The sequence below is a fragment of the Passer montanus genome, unplaced genomic scaffold, assembly GCF_014805655.1.
Source record: "Passer montanus isolate IOZ18808 unplaced genomic scaffold, ASM1480565v1 scaffold10, whole genome shotgun sequence".
NCBI lineage: Eukaryota > Metazoa > Chordata > Aves > Passeriformes > Passeridae > Passer > Passer montanus.
In genome coordinates, this window is record NW_024356505.1 from 22,965,722 (window position 1) to 22,988,566 (window position 22,845).

Genomic DNA, 22,845 nt, shown 5'->3' on the forward strand with positions numbered 1-22,845 from the left:
TCCTTTGGATTTGCAGCTCTGCCTCAGTTCCTAGATGGAAGATGCCCTTACTACTGTGCTTATTTCAAGGCTTTTTCATCTCACAAGCACATCCCACCTGCCCACTCCCTTCTTATGCTGCTGCAGCAAGGACAGGATAACTTCCCTCAACCCACTGCTACCAGTCTCAGGGGCTCAGGAATTTGTGATGAGCATCCTCCCACCCAGAGCTGGTAGTGCCAGGGGAGAGGTAACTCTGCCTTATTTTTGCTAATTTTGAACGCTTATATTTTATCAGCCAATTGCTGCAGTATATACTTCTAATGCTAAACTCAAAGCCAAAAATAGCCCTTTTATCTAGGTGCTTGGTGCCAACTGTTTTTTCTTTCCTTCTCCATTCCTCTTAAGAGCCAGAGATGTACGTGGAGATGTTCAACACGTGGGGTTTTGCAACAGGCTGCCTCTTGTTGAACTAGAGCTGCTGCTCAGCTGTTTGCCATGAGATCTACAATTATTTCCAGAAGAGAAGAGGAAGTTGAAAAATACACAATAGATGCCTTACATATTACAAAGTCTTGCTTAAAGGAACTATTTTTGTAGTTTTTAAGTCTGGTACTCGCATTTTTCAGTCTCTGCTTCCTTGGGGGCATTTGAGAGATGCTCTTCCGTTTTCAGAAGCTCAGGCTAATCACAGCCACACTAAAGTGAGCCCAGGGTTTCATTAATTCAAACTTAATCACATCATGAAGGTCTGAGAAACAACAGATCCACTGACAGATTTTCAAACACTTCCTCCTCCTCTTCAAGGTCACTTTCAGGTTCAGGAATGTCTTGCTATATCATGGTTTTGGTGTTTGCTATTTCATAATAGCAAGAGTTATCATAAAGTTATGTCTTAATCCTAGACCATCCTCTGAATACCAGCTAATATTCCATAGTGCTTTCCAGCATGGAGAAGCCCAGGCAGCTGATGGCCCAGCCACTCTAACATCTCCCAAGAGATGCCATCCATACCAGCACACAGAGCAAATCAAAACCAGCTTGGAAGGTAGGAGGTAGCACTCTGAGAATTCAAATGGAAGGACTATGTCAGCTGTATCACAATGTTAATGGAATATTTGTCAGACTTACTTTTCCAGACTTGACAGTGGCACAACATACCTGAACTGGTGGTGGGAACAACAAAACTCTCTAGTACAGACAGACCTTAGAAACCATTAGCTTTTTGGAACAAATAATAAAGAGAGACACATGAAATAAATGAAGTATGAAAAGAAACACAGATACTGCATGAAAGAAGAAACACATTAAATACAGTATTTAAAAATAACTTTTTTTTTTAACTGGTATTTAAACCTGACAGATAAAGCTATGAAAACTTGCTTTCCCAAGACTTTGTTTCAAAATTTTAGCCAAATTAAAAAAGATTCTCTAACACAAACAGTGCATCATTTAAGGTTAATGCTTGCTTTCTGAAAAAAACAACCCACACATCTAAAAAGCTGAATTTAAAAATTAGAGATGATTAAGTAATCATTACTGGAGTTTTCCTAATAAGATAGTCATTAGAATAAACTGAATGAGGTTGTATATAAGATCAAGCAAATAGCAAAATAGCAAATGTCACCACATATGTGTCCCGTCCATACATTTCTCTTTACTTTAATTTAAATAATAGCAAAGAAAATGACCTCATCAACTGCACAGTTGTAGGCTGCTTAGTGGGACAAGAACTGAGAATTGCAGTTTTCCTGTGAAGCAGTTCATGGCTGTCAGTTCCTCTAGGACGCAGTGCTTCTCATAAATTCGTTCATAGTGCTAGCTGGAGTTTTTTATATAAAGAATCTTTTACTGCAGAGGAACAGTGAGCATTGTGATCTTACCAACTACAAATGGCTCTCAATGCTTCTAAATTAATCTTCCCTTTTAAAATGTGGAATTTTTTAGGCAACTGGAACAATAAAGGAATTAGTGAAATCTGATCAAGGGCAACATCTAATTCTCTCTAATCTAATAACAGCAAGCAGAAAACTGCAGAAAGTCTTTGTAGAATTATTTTCTAAGATAACACTTAGTGACCATTTAGTATACTAGTCTTAAGTGAATAAAATGCAATCACTATCACCTTTAATATGCGACAGCAGAAGTCTAAGTCAACACACTGGATTAATGACACTGACAAATAAAGATATAAAAATAACATTTATATTTAACATTTTATGTTATAACTATTATTGAAGAAAGACAATGTTCCTTTTCTTTGATTACATGACACTGATTAAAAAAGTTTTTGGCATTTTATTTAATTTTTTTTAGCCAGCAATTATTATTACAGTCTACTTGAAATGAATTCTCAAGCAGGGATATTATGAAAATTTTATTAAACAAAAATTGGTTTACAATGCTTTTTTTTTTATTATTCTGGCCTAATCATACTGATTATCAACTAGGAGAAAAATCAGTAATCAAAGCAAAAAGGATGCTATTTCAAACATTCCACAAAGAAAGAAGAAAGAGTCAAACCTGCTGCAAAACAATGAAATGTTCTGACTAATGGAATAATGGGTGATGGAACAGGTAGAAATCTGAAAATGCGACAGAAAAGCAGACCTCTTCTTAGAACTAGATGCAGAGTTTGTGCTGACTCCAGGAGGCATGTCGCTATAAAAAGAGTCGGCCTCTCCCGGCTTTTTTACATAATCTCCCTGGGGTATTTGTCTGAAGTGTAATAAACATTGTAGAGTCAGAAAACATGACACGAACTAGAATGCACACAAACATGCATGAACATTAGTTTAAATAAAGAGGCAAGGATAGCAATCCTTGAGAAAACCTGTTAACCACACATAATAAAGCTATTAATAAATAATTAAACCATCTGAGGGAAAACTCCCACACGCTTCTGTGTATGTGCAGAAGAGTGGATTATGTGGTTTTGGAAAGAGAAAACAAGGAAAAATGTTAACTCCGACCACAATTTTCAAAGTGAACAGTTAGTGATTCCTGAGACACTGAATAACCAGTCCAGACATTTGAAATAGCTCATCATGCTGGTTGCAAAAAGCACCAGTTCTGAGCCTAAGCTGAATATATGCCTGCATCAAAGAGGAGCTCAGGAACAGTTAATGCTTTTTCCATTCTGAGGTAGATGCTTACCATTTAATTTTTGTGATCATGATAGAATTCAAGAGTAGCAACCTGTTGAGCTGTTCAAATCTCAGGAGGATAAAAACCTCCAGTTTTTTAACTGAATTCTTGTGTAAGGAAACTAACACCAGTGTCAGAAATTCTCAGCTACTCCTGATTACCACAGTAGTAGACTCAATCTGCCAAGACACACAACAGCAATGTAATAGTTTATCCTTTTCCAGAACTAGAATCTCAGTTATGGTACAAAAAAAGATAAAACTATCTGTGCATTAGAAAGTTCTCATCAAGCTATGCAAAGTTTTTGCAGATGGTGAATTCATTGCCAGCAGAGAATACCTGCCATGCAAGTATTCCAGTTATAGTTCCACCAGGTTTAAAAATCCTCCCAAGTACAAGTAATTACTTTGACAGTTGACTATTTTATAATACCAGCATCAGTATTTATTCAACCTCACACTTTCCAAGACATTTTTGCTACAGTCTGCTTCTATCAAGATGCACACTTATCAGGTTGATTTATAAATTCAGATTGTGTCCAACTAAAGATCTAAACTGGGACCTCTCCATTCCATATCTGGATTTCTAATGCTTCTGAAGTATGTAAAGTATACAACTCTATGGCACATAAATAATTGGTGCAAGGCAGTACTTCCACTCTCCATCTTCTAACATCTCTGGAGTTACAGTTCTTGTCCCATTCCTCAGCTGGCACAAGGGTATGCTCAGATTTGGCTCAGTGTGAGCAGCCCTCTCCTCAGGGTTCCTCTAGCAAACTGCTCTCTTGCTACTCCATCAGATATAACTTCTCCCATGTAGCTGTGTCCTTTAAAGCCACACTGTTCCAGCTGGCAGAATCCTTGCTAATTAGCTCTACTTACCACTTTCAGTTTACTTGTTTTACTTGCTTATTAGTACCAAGTATAATCCTTATGTCATGTTCAAAAATATTATAATGGCTTGATTTCATTGTTATTTAAAGAGTATTTTTTTGGGTTTTTTGTTGTTGGTTGTTTTTGTTTGGTTTGTTTTTTTTAAAGGGACTGTCTGGACAATCTGATGGGTATGTTTTTCATTTAGGAAGCACTCCATGTACTTATCCAAAAATATTCTATTTAGAAGTCAGCCTACAGAACTTCATTTTATGCAAGAAGGAGATTTAGTTACTAAATATCTTCCTCATCTTTAAATTGATGGAGTCCTCCATTACCTTCAGAAGCCTCAGCTTATGTTGGTTCCACCTCTGCCTTGCTCTCACCCACAGCTGCAGACTGGCTGCACACTCACAGCTCTCTGGCCATAAAGTAATTTCTGGAGATGAAGATATCTGAAGAAGTTACATTCTCTAATATTCCAATGCAAACATACATGGGGTGGACTCTGTCTGTTTCAAGGTTTTTTCTGCTCTGTCCTCAGCCAACACTGAAACAACCACAGTAGAATGACTTGATGGCCATGTTAGTCTCCATTTATAGATACACCAGCTTCCACTAAGCAGCACCAAACCCTTAAATTCTGCCTTCCTTGAGCTGGGTGGCATTCCCTACCCACCAGCCTCTGCATAAGGCTTGACTTCAATAGCATTGCCTTTTACTTGTTACTGTACCTGTGGCCTATCTGACCCTGGAGACCACAACCAGCACTTGACAGTGCTTGTCCACTTCTTACAAATATTTTGAGCCTGGCAGAGAAAGCACTACACAAAGGGAAATGGAGAACAAGCACAACGGGTAGCAGCAACAAACAAAGCAGCAAAGAAGGCAACGATACAGGCAGAAAACAGGGGAATTTGAGAAATCCTCTTATCTGTTGAGGACTGGGAGAGGAAGGAGCCAACTCCTTCCCACAAGACCCATCTGCCAGGCAGATGCCTGATCAAAGGGAGGTGGTCTTCCAGGAGCCAAATGTAAGTCACTAGGAAATCAGTTTATTTTTGGCCACAAGCTTGAAATGGTGAAAGCTCAGCCCTGTGCTTTAGCTATGAATCAATTGAACAGGATGACAGGAAAGAATGGGCTCTTTGTCCACACAGCAATTTAATTGCATTGTATTTTTAACTGCAAAGAAGCTCCAGGAATTAATTTGTCTCAAAAGGCTCCTGAACATCATGTTAATATTAATTATTCAGTTCTTAGCCTCCCAAGAACACTTTAATCTCTAATAGCTGATTTTCAGTGTCTCTTATTGGAAATATTCTCCTGTTTTCCTAAATAAAACAGTCTATTGCAGAAGTATAAAAAACATTGGTTTTTGCTACTGAGTCCAGTGAAATCAGGATTTCAAGCAATGCATTATAGAATACTGATTTCATGTATTATTTAAAATATGATAACCCATCTCAATATTTTCTTTGTAGCATGTAAAGGAGCAAAGGAGAAGAAAAGCTATTTTCAGAGATTTCTAAGATACATTCCACTACTTTTATCACATACCTTTGTCTTCTGTAGTTTCTTTCCATATAAACAGAAGAGAAAGGAAGAAAAATGAGTTTTTAGTATGCAGGTACACATGGTCAGTAAGACCAAAAAAATGTACAAAGAAAAGCACTGTATACAGAATGAAATCTTTGTTCAAAATATTTCTATAAAATCACTTCTGAAATAAGCATATTTACAAATATACTACATCAGAATAAACAAGAAAAATATATTCATGTTGATGGCCTGTCAGTGCTGAGTGTAAGGTGTGGTTCATGCTGGATTTAAGTCTGTTCACTGTGAAGCTGCTAGTGAAAGGTGCACTCTTGTCCTGAACCTCCAAAAAGTAATCCCACTGGCTAGACATGATCTCAAAATGAGCCCTTAACTTTTGCAGTTTTACTCTAAATAAAAGTCCAGATTTTCAGATACTGCCAGAAGCTGAGGGTGATATACCAAGACAGCACAACCTACTTTTCTACTATCCTCATCTTCATGGTTTTTATTCTAAATGCTTCTTTCCTTACGTACTTCTGAGCTGCCCTCAGCCTACCTCAATCTGGCAAACCAGCAGGTGTTGTGCTACTTTGTTATGCCAAACCACTGGGGCTGTGCCCCAACTGAGCCTGCCCTGCCCTCCAAGCACAACAAGGACCTAGGGACAAATGACTTCAAGTGACAGTCTCATCAAAACACAGATTATAAAGTCACTACCTTGAAACTTTTTTTGCTACCAAAAAAAAAAACCAAAACCACAAAAAAAAACCCAAAAAACCCCCAAAACAAACAAAAAAAAAAAACCAAAAAAACAACAAAAAAACAACAACAAAAAAAAACCACAAAAAAATATAAACCAAAAAAAAAAAGACCACATAAATCCCTCTGGTTTTATAAGAAATTCACGAAAGAATTAAAACTGAAAAAGACCAATCAGGCTAATGTAATCCATTTTGCCTCTCAGTGAGCACTGACATCTCTACACCAGGAAAGAACTTGAGCCTTATTTGCAAATTGCAGATCTTTCCTACCAAAAAATGTGCTTGAATTAATTTCAGGTTAAGCCGACTAAATATAATCATCTATTTAATGAAGCCTATGGTTAAATGCTTTGCTGACTGACTGAAAGCTAATCTTGCTATATTTACTTCATCATGAGGAAACATTTATAATTTAATCAGATCATACTCTTGTATTTCCTTTGTCACATACAGTAAAATCATAATTTGATCATCTAAAAAAAAGCAAAGAAATTACTAAATGAGAAATAAATTTCAAGTTTGGATCAAGCTCTCTAAAACCACATACAAATGTAAGAATTGCTTGAAAAATGGTAATATGAAAAAATGTTAATGTATAAATATTGTTGAATTTTGATTTTTTAGATTTTTTTTAATTGGTCTTTTCATAACATAATCAGCTATCACATGAAATATACATATTTTGAAACTCTATAAAAAAGAACAAAATGTACTTACTTGTAACCCCAACCAGTTATTCCTAAAACGAGAGCCAACACTAAAATGGTGCCAGCAATAGCCCCTATTATTATATTTGTGCTAACCACACCTGGAAACACAAGAAAGATGAAAAATATACGGGGTTTTAGGAGAAAAATACACAAAATCAGTAAATGCACCATCTTTCAAAAACCAGCTTGAACAACTTTCACTAGGCTGATTAATTGCAACCTGTGATACCCTCCTGAAGCATAGCATGGACATAAAAAAACACTTGTAAATCAAGCTTTGACTTCTGTGTCTGTTTCCATTAACTGAATGCTTGTTACATAGCATTTGCCAGGTATGCCAAAATAGTATTATCAATATTAAACTGCTATAGATTACATCCTTACAACCTGCCCTAACAAATCCATGGAATAAAAGTGACTACTTGTTTGGTTTTGCTCACATCCCTTCCACAGCTGCATAAATTAATCAAATTAAGATGTCCCCCCACAAGGATTTCTAATGACCAGAATTTACAAGCTCATTTTTCCACAATATATCTTTGTTCTGTATGCAAGACTAAAGCAGAATAAAAACTTCCACTTCAAAAATGTAAGTCAGGCATTACCTTTCCGTCTAGATATGGAATGTTCCAGTCATCTTTTGCTTGTTCTAATCTATCAATATGCCTAATAAGGCCACTCAGGTGACTGGGACAAGCATGGTGGAACTGGACCCATTGATACCAGTTCCCAAATAGGCACTGGGTGAGGCTTCATTTACAGGCTTCTTTTACACTTTACAGTGCTTCTGCTGTGGGAGGAGAGAGAGCAACGAGGCTCCTGCAGCAGCAGCATGTTGTGTACTAACTGAAAGAGTAGGAGACCTACTTTTGCTTAATGAACTTTCTTCAAATCCAAGCATTTTCAGTTGGTAAAAATTATAACAACATACCTTTATTGATGGCATCCTTATCAAAAAATAGCTCGTCTTTGATGTGAGAACTGCAGTCATCTCCTCCCCAGAATCGGTCACAGACACACTTTATTTCATTGCTACAAACCTGCAGTCAAAAGTGTAGCTCAGAAAAAAATCAGATTATTCATCCATTCCCGTAATTAATACCTTAAGTACAGGGATATCACTTTACCTATACAGTGATAAAGCCATGATTTTACTGCTCACAAAATTTTGCAAAAATAATTTTTAATATATAGCAATTTTAATTTATGTTAGGCATAAATGCATTAAATGTGCTACTATGTTTTATATAAATAGATGTAATGCTTATTCAGTACATACTTTAACGTAATATATATTTAATAGAACCAATTATAATTGCTTTGGGAGACTGACCTTAATGACTTTTTTCTTCAAAATATGATGAAGTGCATATTTTCAGATAAATAAGGAAGTTTTAATGCAGTGTACAAGACAAAAGACATTATGAGAGAACAAGTTCCTTGATCTCAGCTCAGTCACAGGGCCCTGGCTGTTGTGTCAAACTGTGTGAGGGACTCGCCAGGGCCATGGCAAAGCCACAGACTGCACACCGAGCAGAGAAACTAGCCAAGAGCCAGCTCTCTGTCCTCTTTTCCAGAGTAAAGGAACTCTCAGCCCACAAAATCCAACATCATCAACAACTTTATGAATCTTCTTGGCTATTAATGTAATAAAGAGGGAATCAAAAAGAGAAGGTCTCTGGAAGAACAGAGACCCAAGTTTCTCAGTTCATAAAACCTCCGTATTTATTCTCCAGCGTGTTGCCGAAGGAAATACCAATCAAGTTAGCAAAACTGAGCAAAATCATTGATTGATAAAACTCTGTAAAACTAACACATATTAACTATGACTCATTGTTTAAGATGCCTGGACTGGAATGCATTATATTTACTTATGCGCCTCGTTCCCTTTTTCAAAAACTTCTCCAGTTTTATGATGTCTAGAGTCACACTGCTGGCTTCCTGAAAGGTCCAGCTAGTAGACGACACTGGGCCAGGTACTCAGCAAAACCAACAAAAAGCATAAAAGAGTCCAAGAGCATACCCCGTGTCCTGAGCAGATCTGGCTGTCGGTAGTGCCGGGGCAGGTGCTGAAGTTGAAGGCCTCGGTGGGGAGGCAGCGATGGTCCAGGCACACCATGTCCGGCCCGCACGGCGTCCCGTTCTCCACGTAGCCCAGGTCCGTGTCCTCATCCAGCTTCACGTGGCCACCACTGCAAGACAGTCAAGAGGACCTTGGAGACTTGAGCTGGGCTTAGATGGGACTGCTTGAGAAACTGGGCCCTGGGCCTGCATTTCTGTGCTACACAATGTCCAGGGCCATGTATTGGCTTAGTGACCTCACTGGGCTAACATGAAACAAACTAAAACAGCCTATCTACATCAAACAAATGTAATCATGAACACAAGGATGATTTTTCCTGTGAAACAGCTAGAGCTAGACAAAACTCAGTTTACTTGTTTAGGACATCATTTCGTCTCATAGTTGTGTGAAGCTATCAAAACATACCACTTCTACAATTAGAATTCAGCTACAATATAGCAATGAATTAGGCCACCAGTTAACTTTGGCAGTGCAGGCATATGTCTAAGTATTCTGGGTACATGAAGTACTTGGCAAATATTAAAGAATGTAAAATCACAGGGCCTGAGAAGAGCATTATGTCTCTATAGGTAAAATTAACTACTGAGGGGACTGCGAAACTGCCCCAGAGGCAGTTAATTTTCTGAAGCTTAACAAAGGTTGAACTGAAATAATGGTTATGTGTTAATAGGAAAAAAAATTAATGGAAACAGTTTTTCTCCACTTAGGAATGAGAAAGCTGCTTTTCTGTGAAAGATGGATATTGTTCATTCTGTTTTCAGGATTTCCAATTACCTGCAATTGTAGACTTTTCCATAGTGCAAGATTGATGTTGTGATTTCACCATCAAGTTCTCCAAGTCTGGGCACACTGGATATATTGGAGCACAGAAGGTATCCACAAAGCACATCCCTGCATTGAAAGAATAAAAAGATACTCATAAAAACTAAAATTCAATGAAAATGGACAATCAAAAATATGTCCACTTGCTTGGTAACCTATTTGTTATTCCTCGCTTTTCTCCCACTGACAATAACTCCCATAAATAATGCTGTTTCCCAAGAAAATTCTTCCCTTGGAATTTAGATTGGGAAAACTCTGTTTTTGTAACACATTATCAAAATTTCTGACTAATAACAAGCAGGGACCTGTCAAGAACAAACCACATCCAATTGATTTAATGATCTATTAAGACACAGTAACTGGTCCAGAGAGGAGCAACAGTAGATATTGGTTCTAAATACATTCTCGTAGGACACATATGTAAGGGAACTATAGACACCAAGTTTAATTCAGCTGCTGAAGGGACTTCACTACTCATGTGTGGAGACTTTTGCATTGACAGAATAGAAGGGTCTGACATCTCCCATATTAATGAATATTTTCTACTTGTGAATTTGTAAGGGAACAGAAATAAGGTTATCAAAACTATGTTAAAAAAGTGGGAAAGAACATTAGTTCACCCGTAGGAAGAACTAGAAATCAAATGTCATGGACAGAATGGAGAAATCTGAAAAAATAGTTTGATATGGGCTGGTGAAAGGTTCAGAAATTGGCAGAAATAATCGACTGCATATATGCAGAATGTGAAAAAATGCTTTAGGCAGCGACTTGCTGGAAGTAATCCACTGCATAATTCACATTCACATATATGCAGAATGTGAAAAAATGCTTTAGGCAGCGACTTGCTGGAATATACTTGGAAAGTTACAATACCATGAAAAGTGAACAAAACATAGCAATGCAATGGCACAGCATAAGAAGTGAGCACCACACCAAGATGTGAAACCAAAGGCTTCTCTCCTCTGCACTGCTAACCCTCACTGAGTACTAGGACCTCTTTTAGTCCAAGCTCTCCCAAGCTCAGATGGTGTTCTCTTGTCAGGGATCAACTCGTCTTGGCACCCTACTCCCTCCAGGACTTCTTGCACAAAGGTCTACAGAAGAAGGCCAGAAATCTGATCCATAGGAGGCTTTCTGAGTCTCTTCATGCCAGCTTAAGAACTGCATCAGGGGTAAGAACCTCATTCTAGTAGCTTTCTAAATGGATCAACTTACTGTTTATTGCACTGTATCCAAGAGTCCTTTTCTCTTCCACAGTTTCCTTTCTCAGTTCCCTCAATATTCAGCTTCTCATAGCAGTACCTGTCAGCAGCCGTCACTTCTAAAAACAGAAACAAATCTCTTCTAAGATGATGACTTTGAAAAGCCGTGTCCTAAGAAATGGGGATGTACAATCAAAGCAAGCAGAGCTTCCCAATTTGTGAACTGACACACCATGATCTGCAGGTGGCCCATGAAACTCTGCACAGTGCTCTTCTCAGTTAAAAGCTTTATGATGCCATCACAGGACTTTTGTTAAATTTTGTTCAGATAGATGAGAGTTTATTGGTCAAAAGTATCCCCACTGAAATAAACTAATGAACAGGAGTATAGGCTCCCTAGATGGTTATTAACGAGAACTAAAGATTCAAATTTCAGAACAACCAGCAAGTTGACCAACACTAGAGAAAGAGCTGGAAATGGGGATGGAAAGACAAAAGTATGGGGGAAAGAAAGGGAGAGACATACTGTTCTAGATATTTTCAATGTTCTCAGTATGTCTCTTCCATAATTTTTCTTAGCTAACATAGTCTTTCAAGTCACATGTATCACAACCAACTTAGAAACAGAAACATTAACTTACTTTCACCCCAGATATATTTACATTGCCGGTCCCTGGTTTTACATCTTCCTCCAAAGCAAATACCCTAGAAAGAAAGAAAAAAAAATACAGAAAATATTTCAAATTACTTGATTTTCCAAAATATGTATTTCTATAATACAAAGATTAGTCACATGCTTTATACTGAAGCAAAGAATATGTGATTCTATCTTCATTTCATTAAAAATATGACTAGCATCCAAAAGTCATGAATGTTAGCAAACTGTCCCAGGTGACTTCCAAAGATCCTAAAACAAAATCCATAAAAAGCAATCTATAAACAAACAAACTGAAGTCCTAATTACCTGTCTGTTATCACATGAATAGCCATCCATTTTATGGATATTAGGAGAACACTATAGAAAGAGAAAATAAGTAATAGATCACAGATCAGACAAGCATGAAAGCAAAGTATACAACAAAAGTCATATGAAAAATCATTTCTGTAACATTCTGGTTTTTTCAGCATCAACAGATTAAACACAATTTTTATACACCATACTATATAAAACGTTCATAGTGATTTTGAGATTATAGGTGGGGCTTTTTTGTTTCATGAATAGAAGGCACAAAAATCACCTGGCTGGAATTTCCTGTGCAGTTCTCTGCAATATCACAATCATTCACTGCTTCTCGACACAAGACTCCTTTAGGTTCAAACTGGAAAAAGAAAGCACAGGAAATTAGTGTCTTGGTCTCTCCATATCTTGCCTTAAATGCAATGCTTCCTTACAGTTTTATCTAAAATAAAAAATGGGAAATATTCATGTGCTGACTGAAGTGGGAAGACTCTCCTTTCCCTGGTGTGTATGCTGCACCACTCAAGCCATTTACTGGTGCAAGTGGTGCTACTCTCTGAGGTACCCCCTCCCAAGGGCACGGATTGTGGAGCTGAAGTCTCTCCTGGACAGAGGACCCCTGGGAGTGTCCAAACCAATATTGCAATGGCTGGCAGCATATTCATTTTTCCACTTTTTTCCAAGGAAGTCTTTTTCCCAAACCAGCTGGGGGAGGGGCTGATTGAATTTGCTTTCCAGGTCACTGTGCCTTTTTGTGACTTTTTTACTCTTCTTTACAGAAAAGAAGAGGCCATCCTGATCTTCTCTCTAGGGATGAAGAACACCGCAGAGCTCTACGTATAAACACTGGTTATTTTAATCCCCCATTGTTGTTGCAGAACAGGAACTATTAATAAATGTACTGCATTCTGTACAGTTTGACACCCTTTTCTAATGGACTGGATATTTAACAATGAAAAGTGTAACAGTGACCTAATATAGACATTTTGGCTAAAGAATTATGTGCTAAGTCTCAAGACCTGGAAAAGAAGGAAGACATCTCATTTAGGCAATTGCTAGTGTTTCTGGTGTGGACATATTACAGACTCCTTATTTTTCCTCAAAGTTTTCTTAAGACTTTGAAACCTGGTTCATTTTGCAGGCCTGTGATTTTTTAATTTTTTTTTTTTTTTGATCTGCATGCATATGCATTTTTCGGGGGACAGCTGTTAACTCCAAGCTGGTGTGAACATGTGAACAGGCACACAACAGTGGAAGAGCTAGACTATGGTACCTTCTAAGCCCTCAGCTTCTTTTTTCTACCAGTCACTGGAAAAATGCAGATAGACACAAACGTTGTCAGAGATACTACAGGATTCTGGGATGCATAATAACTATGTATTGCTTGCAACCCCTCCTTCACTCCTGCTTTCAGGCAGGATATTACAGGGGAATTATATAGTCTTTTGAGTTGTCCTGATAAACACAGTAGTAAAATTCTACTTTTCTATTCATTCACTCACCCTTGCCACTCTGAAAGGAGATAAATCCTTCTCTCATTTGCAAAAACATAAGGTAGGTATACAAAAGCTTTGTTTTGTTCTGATAGTCTTTAATATGGTGCCTATGTGACTTGGATTCTTGAGCAAAATTCACCTACACTGGTAATCTGCTGATATGTTTTATTATTATTACATTTTAAAAGGGAATGTGCTTAGGGAAATGTGACCTGTTCCAGCATAATCTGTGCTTTTTCTTTTTTTAACATTAGGATGAGCACAAAGTCAAGAATGTGATCCACAGTTATTATTAATGATCCTCCTCAGGGAATGAAACCCTCAAATGCGCAGAGACAAAGATAAAAATATCACACATAGTACACCACATTTTTAACTACATTAATACTAATAATCTTTATTACTAAATGAGTACAAATAACTATTTGAAATCATATTTAACAGGGCTCCCTTACAGCCACATCTGGTTTAACTTCCTTTTACTATTTACTGATGTATCAAGAAGAATAACTTACAGTTTACATAGGGTTTGATTCCCTTTATTCAGTGGGATTTCAGTCAGTCCAAACATAAGGAGACACAGGCAGACCAAACTGAAACTGAAATCAGGTGTCTTTTAGATGAATCCTTCTGAGTAATTCTGCTGGCTGTGCTTTTGTGATTTTTACTCTATCCTTCCCTCAGACACTCTGTGGTATGATTTTCCCATTCAGTCTCATGGGGCAAATCCAGAGCAACACATATGGCATTGGGAGAGGCACCTGGATAAGGATGTGCGTGTTCAAAGGATGACAGAATGGCTGGCATTGGGAGGGACCTTAAAGATCATCTAGCTCCAGCCCCACTGCCATGGGCAAGAACACCTTCCACTTGCTCAAAGATTCATCCAGCCTGGCCTTGATCACTCCCAGGGATGGGGCATCCACACCTTCTCTAAGCAACTTGTTCCAGTGTCTCACCATCCTCACAGTGAAAAAACAAGGACGTGTAACGAAACCTTCATGGTTAATTTATCCTTTAAGCAAGGATGTCTAATGAGATCTCATAGAACTTCAACCTGATTCAAACTTGTCTGAAACTGGAAGGATTCAATTTACTCTGCATTTGATTACAGTCCCTGCCCCAAAAAGCCAAGTTTAAAAGATAGACTACAGCCTCAGAAAAATCAGATTTCAGCCAGTTTTGAAAGGTAAGCTTTCAGAAGAGTAATCACAAGGTCTGCAAGGGAAAATACATGTGGTGCAGTGCCTGCAGCCACCAGGATGCATTCCCACCAGGCTGCTAGAGTGAAGGTCACGGCCCTTACCCGGCACTTCCGACAGCAGAGCCCGTTGCTGCACTGGGAGCCCGCGGTCAGGGTGCAGGTATTGCAGCACTCTCCTCCTTCACTGGCACACTCCTGGGAATACACACACACACACAGAACAAAATACATGGGAAAAGCACATGAACCCCAAGCTCATAATACTTCTAATCTTAGCATGCTACCTGAATAGATTTTTTTTTTTCTTCATTCTTTTATGTACCTAGAGGCAGAAAAAGGCATGAACTTGTGGAGCATGAAACTGCTACTTCCTGTGCAAGATAGCAAATAATTTTTCTAGCTTCATATTGTCATTAAATACTAACATCTTAGCACTGACAAGTTTCCATCTAGGAAAATGCTTTCTTTCATGCCTTTGAAGGTCTGATTCTGCAAAGGCAGCTAATACTATGAATCCTTGGGCAGATGACCTTCACCCTGCTTGTCTTCCTCCACTTATTATTAACAGCAGCAATGTGCAGTACCAACTCTCAGAAAAATCTAGTTGCTAACTTAAAGTACATTCCACTTACCGCTATTGTCCCACAGTCGCATTCCTCTCCATCTTCCACAAAGCCATTGCCACATTCTGGAGGATCCAGAAGCTGCATGGAAATTCAGAAATCAAAGGGCATGTCTCTTTTAAGGTAATCATTGTCATATTTGCTCTGTGCAACATGTTTTTTAATCTAGCACTCCAAATGCATTAACTGAAAAACAGTTCCCATGACTCAGGAAGACACAGAAGTCTCCCTGAGTGAAGCATACAGAGAATGAACACTCCTGAAAATTAACACAGAAATGCTGTTGAGTCACATGGTATCTTCTGTGCATCGGTGTCAGCTTTACAGGAAATTCAGTTTGAGCAGAAGTTACAATGAAAAACAAAAGATATGACAAAAAAGGAAAAAAAATTAAGGATATGACAATTTCATTATCTTCATAGCAGTTGCAACTGCTGTTGTTCTGGAGTTCAAGTGACAAGGGCAGAGAGGTTAAAGCCTGCACTATAAGTTCAGAAGTAATAGCCATAAAAAGTAGTCCTTTTATGTGGCTCCTTGGGAAGGAGAGATGCTTGGTTTCTTTGGCAGTTTTTGTTGCAGTTGGATTTTTCTTTCCATTTTCCTCTACCACAGTTGGAAACTTTTCCCAATTTTCTGTAAGTATGTATTACACACAGGCAGATGTGCACAGGAAGTATTGCTGATGAGGTTTCCTCCCTTTCTTTTCAGCCTTCCCATTGGACTGTAACTTAAAAGATCAAAATCTTTATATTTGTATGCCATAACCTCTTCTAAGGGACACTGACATGCTGTTCTTTCCAGTTTAATTTTTTCTGTCTTTCTAAAACTTTTAAAGGTAGTTCTTCTAAAATAAAATAATTTCTTTCCTTTGGACATAAGAAAACGTAATAGTAGCTTTTATTACATAAATGAGAAGGCATTTAAGTGTGTCACCAGACTAAAATTTTGCAGCTCAGCCTTCAAGTTCTGCAATTAAACTAGAACCATTCCAAAAATCACTCTTCTCCTGAGCCATCTGCACAAGCACATCGCACATGGTGTAGAGGATTTCTCACCGGCTGCTGCCTTTCTGTCAGGAGCCCACAGGATGGAGCATCACCCCACGTACTTCACTGTGCTACAAACCACAGCCTGGCACTGGCTGATTATTATTACATCCCCTATTGAAATGGAAATTTGACTGCAGTACGCAATGCATAAGTAGAATTTAACATAAAATGTATGCAAGCCTGTAGAATCATTCAAGAGCTGTTAAAAGTGCTTGTTTCCTATGTATTTTTCCAGACAGTTTAACTTCTTCAATATGTCTCGGTGTGCTGCACAACAAGAGACAAAGAGATGGCAGTGACAGAGAATTCTGCCTTGAAATATTGGGCCAATTTGCTGCAGCACATAGAGACAGCTAAAAATAAAATTGAAGGAAAAAACGCAAACATTAAAAGCAAATTGGATAACCTTTCCCCAAAGTCATATCATTCATCCATTCATTTGAAAAGAGCATATGTTCAATCTGCTCCAGCAGCCATTGATGTAATTTTTGGGATTATAGGTGATCTAAGAGTGGAGAACTGCCAAACACTGCACCTTGTCACATCAGCTTTCCTTTATCTCATAATGCTTGAAAAACAAAAACAAATTTCTGTCTCACCACTCCTGCTAGGAAACATATCTTTGACAGCATTGTTAATTAGACAGACATTCATTGACAAAACCTTTAAACCAACCCAAACCACAATGCATAAAAAAAACTAAATCACCCTGGCTTCCACATCTAACTCACATTTCTGCAAGCCATCCAAAAAAAAACCAAAAACCCCTAAAGTCCTGCCAAACTAAATTGAAAAGAGAATAATTCCAACTGACAGATGTGTAAATGAACAAAATTACTAAATAAAACCAAGACACATTACACTGTATAAATAATACACTCAGCAAGTAAATACACCTACCAGTATTTCTCCACCTTTAATGGGATGGAAAAAAGCAAACTTCTAAAACTCAGGTACATTTAAAATAAGAAATTTTACATCTTATTAATGTATTACAGTGCTTCTTTCTGTCCACTTTTAATAATATACTCTTTCATCAAAAGAGACCTTTAAGAGATAGGCAAGCTCAGCTTGTCCAGATTTTATGTTTTCTCTCTCCTTCTTTAAGTTTTATTGAAATTCTGTGGTTGTAAGAAGATGCACTTTTTCTCACAATCACTAGAAGGAACATGCATCATTCCTGAATTGACCTTCTTCTCTTTTACATCTGTGACCACTTCAGTTACCAGATAAGTCTTTTTTCCATACTGGACTGTCTTTCTGCCTTAGCCTCTTTTCCTTTGCTTGTTGAAAGACAGCCATTAAATACAAGTTAACATTAATGATATATAGAAAAGAGTCAAGATCATTATCCTGCTTGCTTTACATTTCAACACATGCTTCAGTGAATGGAGCAGGAATACACTGAAACACTGCTGCAAATCCTGCATTGCAGAGCTGTTGTAAATACAAAATTTTATTGTATTCACAATATGCAGAATAAATTGTGTGAGGGATAATTCTCAATCAGAGGCTGTGGATACTCTACTGGACATGAAACCACTGTATTAGAAATTTATTTAAAAGTAACTTCTAAACCACTATGAACTAAACTATTACACCCATATGTTACCAGAATAGTTAGAACTTAGAAAGAACCAGAACTCTCAAAACTAAAGGGTTTTTTTCCAACATTATAATTTTCATTTTTATTGGTTTCATCAAAATTAGCAACAGAATAAAAATAATATTAAACATTAATGTAATGCTTACTTTGGTTGGTTTATTGAAAAGGCAGGCTCCACCTCCATTGTTTAAAAATTCATGATACTCTTCAATATCACACTCAGAGAACTTGCTTGGAAGATAGTACCTAACAAAATAAGGTAGAAGGATTACTTTCTCTCATGCTTTTTACACTGTATTTTCTTTTTTGGAAACAGAAGAAAGGTAATGTTATACTTCAGAAAAAGAATGAAAACATGCTGCTCAGAATCAGAGTGACTATCTGTTTGTAAGTCTATCTTACTATTCTATTTCTTTCTATTTGAAAATCCTTCCAGTAAATAACATGGAAATTTCAACAATGACACAAAGCTCATGGAATGTGAGAAGTCTAGAATATTTCACTAAGTTTTTATATGCCAAACAGCACAAATGTGATTACAGGGTGTAGTTGCACAAGCATGACTTGTTCCACTAACAGGCCTGATCTCAGAAATACATTTATTTCCTCCCATACAAACTGCAGGAGAAAAAGACAGGTTATAGTTTATTTCTGTCTTAGAGGAAATGGTTCCCCTGACTCACAGAATTTTTATATAATAGAGTTATGCCATTTTAAACATGCTTCTAGCAAACATCACCTAACATTTCAGCTTCCCTCTGTGTCATGTGTCCCACTCAGTAAATTTCAATTGAGTACAGAGGTCCCCTGAGGCATTGTGCCCCACCTAAAAACAATGTGATGCAGAGAATATTTGCATGGATCCTTTTCACAGGGCAATAACTTTTCCCAAGGCAACTGCAGTGATCTTTATATTCAGGTCCATAGTCATGAAAGTACTTATGCTTCAAGGAGATTTTGGAGTCTCAAGGGCTTTGCTCTATCAGCTCACCACTGGATATAAAAATATTAGCCAAAGTGCTATCCTGCACTGCTGGGAGAGATAGATTCCAAAACATAATTGGATTTTTCTATCTGTAATGCTCATGAATTTGGTCTAAACACTACAGAGGCTGTGGATTTCACTGAAGTTCAGCAATAAGCTAGGTAAATACAAGGCTTCTTAATGTACCAAATTATGTGAAAGGTTTGAACTTCAGATAAAGAATTTAAAGGCCCTAACATAGGAATTTATAACTTTTATAAGAATCAAAAATGCCTCTTAGACTGGTTTTTTAACTCACCAAAAATCAGAAAAATCCTACCAGGTATGTTTTCAGGTATTCTAAGATGAAAAGGGCACACATTCACTCTTTCAAAGAGGTTTGACTGACACACACTTCTTTGCTGAAAATTTTTCTGACCATGAAGCTATTGTGAAAATTTGTGGATCCATTCAAAATTAATTAAAAACTGAGCCCTGTCTATATCTAAAACTAGAATACAATGTAATTAATAGCCAAAATTAGACTACAATATAATTCATATGCATGATAAAAGACAGGTGTTAGGATAGGAATATATTTCAGAAAGCATCAAATTTCATCCACCAGCAAAAATTTGCTGATTCACCAGTAATTATGTTAAAATTTCCCCAGTGACACTGCACATGGGTATGAACATACTCAGCCTCCAATGGGGGCATTTTTTCTAAGAATATCACACAAACTGTGTGATAAAAAATGATAGAGATAGATGAAAGATTCCTACAAAATCACTGAAAATGAGACATGCCTCAGAAATTTGATTATAGGATTTCAAGAATTAGGGTGTGTCATTATTCCACAACTCAATAGCAATCTTGCGTGAGAAAATCAGCTCTGCCTGCTTTTGCTTCTCTGCAATGACCTGACTTGACTGATGAGCCTTATGCTTTCCAAGTTAAATCAGCATTCACCAAAAATCGTCACATGCCCTTCTCTTGAACTCACTTATTCTCATATTTCTTTAAAGGTGTCTTTGTATGGTATATAACTAATACTTTACTTTCTGAAAATGGACTCATCAAAAATATTCTGCTGAACCACAAAAGAGAAGACTTTTCACACCTTTCCTTTATGTCACTGTACGAAAAACATGACTTTTCTCTAGTGAACTGTCTTACCCCATATCTCCCATTATGCATCCAGACCACATGTCCTCACACTTACATTCACCTGACAAAAAAAAAGATAAAATTAAAAGTCACATCTTGCGTCTTGTGAGTCCAAAACAATACAATTCTTGTCCTAAAAAGCACACTGTACTTAATTCCATTTCAGATTTCCAGACAAATAGGAAAGAATAATTTGCTGGTGTATTTCACACCTTAGTTTAAGTGTATCAGTGCACCTTGCCAAAATTTTTAAAAACTCTACATGATTATGTGAAATCCTGAGCTTTGAAAATATGTCCTGTTTTGCTTTCCTTCTCTTACAGAAAACTGCAGTGTTAGCCTTCTGCACTTGCAAATCATGAGTCAGCTTTCTCATCTCCTGTGTGATGATACTCATTTCCCAAATTTCTTTTTTTTTCAGTTCTCTTCTTTGACTATGGTAACGTGATTTTAAAAATCTTCCCTTGGAAAACCCCAAACAATAATTGAGGCCAAAAAAAAGCATGGAATGATCAATGAACACAGGGTAGTACAGTAGGATCTATCAGCTTCTTCCTCGGCTCTCCCTCCCTCCCCTGCCTGCCTCCCTTCCCCATGCAACTCCCTTTTGCCCTGCCAGCTGGGATCACTTTGCTCTGGTCTCAGTCCTCCTCTTTCAAAGCTGTGTCTTGCTTTAATTTCAGTAGAAATGCTTTCCACTTGCACGTTCCATATCTTCTCTTACTGTACACATGAACATCAGTTTATTGTTTCCATTTTAAAAGTACAATTAGAAAGCAAACAAAGCTCTGTCTAACAATTGTGCTCTCCTCTTTCCCAGCCAAAATAGTGTCCAACCCTTCTCAGCCATAAAGAAAGGGAGTCACCACTATTATAATTTTCACTTTTACCCTGCCCCTAATCCATTCAAAAATATGTAGCTGGAGAATGAATACTGAATATGTCTGTAGGATAGAGCATCAGTCCTACATTTCTGATTATTTTTAAAAATGGCATTGCATAATCTGCAAAAAAACCCTTTAAATGCAGCTATCTCTGCATTATATTTTGTCTTTACAATATCTGAAAAAAAATCCACTAATCAATAGAGTAATTTATCTTATTAAATGAAGGCCACATAAACACACACAATCCAGTAAGTCCACACCCCAGTTAATTATCTAAATTGTTTCAAAACTGTATTTTTATTTTAATCATATCAAGCTGGGACTTCATATAACATGGAAGCAGGAAGGCAAGGCGCTTGTTGTGGGCACAATGGTGGAGATTAAAGCATTGCAGGTAAACAGGGATAACTAAGGAGCTGAATACCAAGGTTGCAGTAGAGAAATTGTACCAGTGGCAAATACTGGATATTTGGGTGATCTACAGGAGAAAGGGTTTTGGATAATCTACAAGAGGAAATGAATCAAGAAAAACAGATAAAAAGTTGTATTGTTTGAACTGTTCTATACCACAGTACTGAGGAGGCTCCTCATTATACCCCGATCTAATAACGCATATTCCCACCCTTGTGTCATAAGGTGGCAGCCATTTGGTCTGTGGGTGGGACACCAGTCTCCCTGAAGTGAATGGAAGCAGCAGGCACCTATTTTGGATGAAATGGTGACACCAGTGCTGTCAGGAATTACAAGCAGGGGGATACTACTCAAAGATTTCCGTGAAAGCAGCAGGCACCTTTATGGTCTATTTTGGATGAAATGGTGACACCAGTGCTGTCAGAAATTACAAGCAGGGGGATACTACTCAAAGATTTCCTCAAATAGAGGAAAATTAGTATATCAGACCCTTCTCGTGTTACTGCAAGAAATAAAAATATTTCTATATTGTGAGAAACAGAAGGAAATAGTACATATAAGAAAGACATTGACAGGACACTGATAAGATCCTCTACTTTTTAATTCTCTTGAGATAGAGTGAAAAAGCAAATAAAATTACCACTTAGAAGCTTTCTTCTGTCTGAGAAAATGCCAATGTTTTGGGCCAAGGTCTGTGCCAGAGTAACTGCCATTAAGTCTGGCTTTCCAAACTGAAAAAAACAAGGTGGGAAAAGTAATCAGCAACACAGAGGTATCTCAGATTCAAGTGAAGCTTTTCTCATATAAAGGAAAAAAAATGTAAAATCAGATATGCAGTGTTAGAATTCTTACTTCAGGGTAGCTAGATGAAAACTAAACACTAGCTTATAGACAAAATTAGTAAGAGAAAGTCTGTTTCTCTCTTGGCTGGCAATATGAATGACAGGATATTGCAGAATTTGCTTTGAAGTGTATTTGAAGTGTATTGACTTTATTCACTCATCACTCTTCATTGAAGTGTCCCTTCCATAGAGCTGCAGTAAGAGTCTACATCAGCAAAAAAAGCAAAATATTTTGAGGAATATGTCTGCACTGATAAATTCCCTGCAGATAAATTTCCTCCACTTTTTGCTCATACCAGTATCCCCACCTACCTCATTCACACCTCCGCCTTTAAGCAAGGAGCAGATTCCACCAGTGTGGGCTACACCACTTCGACTGCTCTGAAAACGACTCCCCCTTTGACAAAAACGAAAAGAAAAAGAAGTTTACCCTGCTCAGTCCACGAGTTTTGCACCTGCCTATTCCAGTAATTACCCCTCTGATTTCCAAATGAGAAGCTGGCATTTGCAAATGCTG

General features: G+C 37.6%; 1 protein-coding gene across 13 annotated transcripts in view; it reads right to left on the reverse strand.

Annotated features, from left to right (window-relative positions):
• The window catches only part of ADAM22 (ADAM metallopeptidase domain 22), a 132,022-nt gene that overhangs the window by 21,904 nt on the left and 87,273 nt on the right, over positions 1-22,845 (reverse strand). For 5 of the 13 annotated variants that reach the window (XM_039708652.1, XM_039708644.1, XM_039708634.1 and 2 more), the window contains exons 12-26: positions 22,641-22,725; positions 22,127-22,217; positions 20,198-20,249; positions 18,201-18,300; positions 15,409-15,480; positions 14,879-14,971; positions 12,357-12,437; positions 12,083-12,133; positions 11,760-11,823; positions 11,132-11,237; positions 9,869-9,985; positions 9,035-9,203; positions 7,943-8,051; positions 7,019-7,109; positions 5,559-5,576 (exon numbers count right to left, since the gene is read on the reverse strand). In XM_039708652.1, the coding sequence (XP_039564586.1) occupies positions 5,559-5,576; positions 7,019-7,109; positions 7,943-8,051; positions 9,035-9,203; positions 9,869-9,985; positions 11,132-11,237; positions 11,760-11,823; positions 12,083-12,133; positions 12,357-12,437; positions 14,879-14,971; positions 15,409-15,480; positions 18,201-18,300; positions 20,198-20,249; positions 22,127-22,217; positions 22,641-22,725 (1,299 nt within the window). Of the gene's footprint in view, positions 1-2,502; positions 2,698-5,558; positions 5,577-7,018; positions 7,110-7,942; positions 8,052-9,034; positions 9,204-9,868; positions 9,986-11,131; positions 11,238-11,759; positions 11,824-12,082; positions 12,134-12,356; positions 12,438-14,878; positions 14,972-15,408; positions 15,481-18,200; positions 18,301-20,197; positions 20,250-22,126; positions 22,218-22,640; positions 22,726-22,845 lie in introns of all 13 variants that reach the window. The other 8 variants (XM_039708626.1, XM_039708613.1, XM_039708587.1 and 5 more) reach the window with 2 other exon arrangements.